The sequence below is a fragment of the Chiloscyllium plagiosum genome, chromosome 25 (assembly GCF_004010195.1).
Source record: "Chiloscyllium plagiosum isolate BGI_BamShark_2017 chromosome 25, ASM401019v2, whole genome shotgun sequence".
NCBI classification, from domain to species: domain Eukaryota; kingdom Metazoa; phylum Chordata; class Chondrichthyes; order Orectolobiformes; family Hemiscylliidae; genus Chiloscyllium; species Chiloscyllium plagiosum.
In genome coordinates, this window is record NC_057734.1 from 46,751,700 (window position 1) to 46,756,113 (window position 4,414).

Sequence of the window (4,414 nt, forward strand, 5' to 3'; positions counted from 1 at the left end):
TCACTGCCTTTATTCCTGATGAAGGGCTTTTGCCCGAAACGTCGATTTCGAAGCTCCTTGGATGCTCCCTGAACTGCTGTGCTCTTCCAGATCCAGAATCTGGTTTCCAGCATCTGCAGTCATTGTTTTAACCTCCTTATTTTTTATCACAGTCTTTTATATTACGACATTGTGTTGCACTTGGGACGTTTTCCTGTGTTAAATGAGACTGTCCAAAGTAGATTTTGTGACTGATGTTGGCGACCCACTTACCTGTGAGGTGCAGTGTTGATTGCAGGTGCCTGGGGGAGGAGAAGGCCTCGGGCGTTGCTATGGCAACTGAGCCAAGCCGCGAGCCGAGCTTTCAAACTTTCGCCTGTGAAACGGCGGAGCGCGAGCTCGACTTCTCTGCGCCCTCGGAACTTCCCTTTTTTTTTAACAAAAAACATCTGTTGTTAAAATATGGCTCACACCAGAATTTCTGCCAAGTATCCTCCTCACATCGACCCGACCAAAGCGCCCATTGCCTTCGGGGACCGCGCTTTGCCCAAACTGAAGCGGGAGCTGGCGGATCCCGAGCTCCTGGTCCGGCAACGGGCCGTCATGGCTCTGTGTGACCTGCTGCACGACCCCGAGTTAGCTTACTCGGCGGTCGAGGTCGGTAAGTGAAGACCCTCTTCACTTGTTGCACAACACACACTTAAAACAGAAGGTACCGGACAAGTTTAGAGGAGTTACAAGGCGCTCGGGAAGTTGGATGTGTCAACATGGCCTTGTTGGCTTTATCCCTTAGGTGCTCAGTGAACGTGACTTACGTAAATACATTTTAACACTATCTATCTATTATGATAATAGGTATCTATCATAAACTGAAAATAATTCTGTTTTCCTGGACATAGATTAACCAAAGAAAGGTTTGGCAATCAAGGTATGTAAGCACTAATAAATAAGAACTAATACTTGGAAATTAACTATTGGATCAACTCCATTTTGAAGTAGAAGACATGTCAAACCAATGTGCCACATTCGCCATGTTGTTTTCCTTCTGGAACAAAACTTGAGGCCAACTCTCAGGCTGTTGCTTCAGGTTCCCTGACTTTCCATTCAATACTAAGCCCTCGGTCTCACTGGAGACAATTTTTCTTCTGTGACAAAATATATGCTACTGTGATGCCAACCTTTTCAGTTTCAATTCTATACCTTCAACCCAAATCCATCAGCATCCCTGTTACCCTCTCAGGTTGACATCCTATATACACATTCTGATGGAACCTCTGCTGAATGTTTTATTGAGCATACAGTTATCATCCGTAATACCTCCAGCTAATTAGGGTCTCATTACTTTTAGGATTGGACTTTCCAAAACTGCTGCTTCAATCCCTTACAAATAACAGTTGCCCTAGAATTTTGTAACTTGAGTATTCTCCTGCATTGAATGACATCCACTAAGCACTCTTGCCCTTCCATAATTTCCTGTGCTGAATCCAGTTTTCAAATCCTTAGGATATCCTATTAGAAGAATATTCAGAACGTAAGAGGACTCCTAGCAATGCAAATTAAATGCAAACAGAGGCTTTTTGGAATCCTCTTGGATGCAGCTCACAATATCCGAATGAAAAACTGGCACTAACTACTTTCCAAGTTGGTGGTGTTAAAATGCACTGTCAAGGAAAACAGGCTGCACAAATGGAAGAAAGATTACAGGGAATATTGCCAGTCAGAAGTTATATATGCAATGGAAATTGGCAAGCAATATATTGATAAAACTATAATCAGTTATTTGCTGTTGCATCTCTTTAATCCTATAATTTTGAATGACAGAGACCTTTAAGCACGAGACCTTTCAGTATAAAAGAGAAATAAAACTCTATGGTGGTTGGGTGGAAGCACAACATTTAATAAAAATTTTAAAGTGTGATTTATAGTAATAAACTACACAAAAACAGAACTATACTTTTAAAATTCACTCGTGAGATGTTTGCTGTGCTGGCTGGGCCAGCATTTATTACTCAACCATTGGGTTGCCCTCGAGAAGGTGGGAGTGAGCTCTTTCCTGTGGTCTTTTGTTCATTGATTACCTTCCATTGAACCTGCAATATTTAAGACCATAACGAAGAACAGAAATCGAACATTTGCCCTATTAAATCTGCCCACCATTCAATGAGACCACAACTATAATCCTCAACTCTACTTTCCTGCCTTTTCCCACTTCCTTACTGATTAAGAGTCCCTCTGTTTCAGTCTTGAATATTCTTAATGACCAAATCTCAACAGCCCTCTGTGGTTAAAAAATCTATATGTTCACTACCCTCTGAGAGAAGTAACCCTCTTCATCTCTGTCTTGAATGAGTGACCCTTTACTCAGAGATCATATCCTCTGGTCCTAGACTGTCATACAAGGGGAAACAATCTTTGTGTAATTGTACTGTCAAGTCCTCAAAGAATCTTCAATGTTTCTAAAAGGTCACCTCTCATTCCCCTAAACTCCAATAGTATAGGGCCAACCTACTGAACCTTTCCTCATAAAACAATCCCTCCATATCCAGAATTAATCTAGAGAACTTTCTCTGGACTGCCTCCAGTGCCACTATATATTTCCTTAGATAAACGGATCAAATCTGTTTGCAGTATTGTAGGTGTGGTCTGATTTTTGCTTGTATAGCTTTATTTAGCAAGACTTCCCAAATTTTATACTCTATACCCTTTGAAATAAAGATCAAGATTTAATTTGCCTTCCCAGTTACCTTTTCATGATTCATGCATGAGGACCTCCAAATCACTGTGTTGCAGCTTTCTGCAGTCTTTCTCCATTTAAACAATATTCAGCTCCTCCAGCCTTCCTGTCAAAGTGCATAATGTCACATTTTTCCACATGATATTAATATTGCTAAGTTTTTGACCACTATTATTAACTGTCACTATATCTTTGTAGACTCAGTGTTATCCTCACCACTTGTCTTCCCACTTTATTTTGTGTTATCTGCAAACGTGGCAATAGTACATTCATTTCCATCGTCCAAGTCATTAATTGGAAATAATTGACACCTTAACTGATATTCTAAGTTCTGATGCTAAGCTTCAAGTTCACACTCCCAAATTTTACCTGCAGACACCAGGACAGAAAAAAATGCATGTTTCAGCATTTTTCATTTTCTATTTCAAACTTACCAAAACCGATATAGTGTCAAAAACTGCTGAAATAACTCAGCAGATCTGGTAGCATCTTTGGTGAGAAAGCTGAGGTAACATTTTGGGTCCAGAGACCCTGAGTTCTGAAGAAGGGTCACTGGACCTGAAATGTTAACTGTGCTTTCTCTCTGCAAATGCTGTCAGACTTGCTGATATTTTCCAGCACTTCCTGTTTTTGTTTCTGATTTCCAGAATCTGCAGTTATTGTTTTTGTGTTTAAATCTGATATCGTGTTTGTATGAAGACTCATCATTTTTAAAAACACTTATATTGAAGCGCTATTACTGATTTCCTCATTCAAATGTGACTGATTTTCCAGACATTTGCTTTGGAGAGTTCCTGTTTCTATTGGTAATATTGTCTCTCTTAATTCTCTAGTTTTCATTGCTTAAAATAATTGACCTCCTTTGGTGCTACTGATGCACCAAAATGTTAAATGTACAATGTTATATGCAGTTAACTGTATATATTTTATGCTCATTATTCCACTGCTCATTTACCTTTGCTATGTATTTCTAATTTTACAATAACCGGGAAGAAAATGTTGAAGACCCCATTCTATCTTCCTAACACTGGTAATACTGTATTTGCTGACCACAAATGAAAGAACTCCAAAGAGGCTCCATTCTATCACCAAATCATCCTTTATTTGCACCTGCATAGTTCTTGACATTCTCACCATTAGCAACTCTGCTGGAGCAATCCCTGTAGTTGCATGAAGGGTGGCCCTGTAATCAAATAGGAACCCGGACAATTTGGTATCTAGTGAAGCTGTAAGCTGTTTCGTTAAGCCTGCCTTCAAAGTTTGGACTGCTCCTTCTGCCAGACCATAGGATGGTGGATGGCATGAAGCTGTTCTTCTATGATGAATACTATTCAACTTCAGGAAATTCTGAAATTCCCTGCTAGAATACCATGGCCCATTATCTGTGAACAATACTTACAGGAGTGTGAGCTGAAAATGTGTTGCTGGAAAAGCGCAGCAGGTCAGGCAGCATCCAAGGAGCAGGAGAATCGACGTTTTGGGCATGAGCCTTTCTTCAGGAATGAGGAAAGTGTGTCCAGCAGGCTAAGATAAAAGGTAGAGAGGAGGGACTTGGGGGAGGGACGTTGGAAATGCGATAGGTGGAAGGAGGCCAGGTGAGGGTGATAGGCCGGAGTGGGGGTGGGGGCGGAGAAGTCAGGAAGAAGATTGCAGGTTAGGAAGGCGGTGCTAAGTTCGAGGGATTTGACTGAGACAAGGTGG

The 4,414-nt window shown here is 41.0% G+C and overlaps 2 protein-coding genes across 2 annotated transcripts in view; one reads left to right on the forward strand and one right to left on the reverse strand.

Moving 5' to 3' along the window:
- Positions 1 to 428, reverse strand: part of rab36 (RAB36, member RAS oncogene family) — an 81,271-nt gene extending 80,843 nt beyond the window's left edge. Inside the window, exon 1 of the mRNA XM_043716095.1 lies at positions 253 to 428. Within this exon, the coding sequence (XP_043572030.1) occupies positions 253 to 428 (176 nt within the window). The remainder of the gene's footprint in view (positions 1 to 252) is intronic.
- Positions 429 to 441: 13 nt separating this feature from the next.
- Positions 442 to 4,414, forward strand: part of rsph14 (radial spoke head 14 homolog) — a 706,085-nt gene continuing 702,112 nt past the window's right edge. The window contains exon 1 of the mRNA XM_043716094.1: positions 442 to 640. Within this exon, the coding sequence (XP_043572029.1) occupies positions 442 to 640 (199 nt within the window). The remainder of the gene's footprint in view (positions 641 to 4,414) is intronic.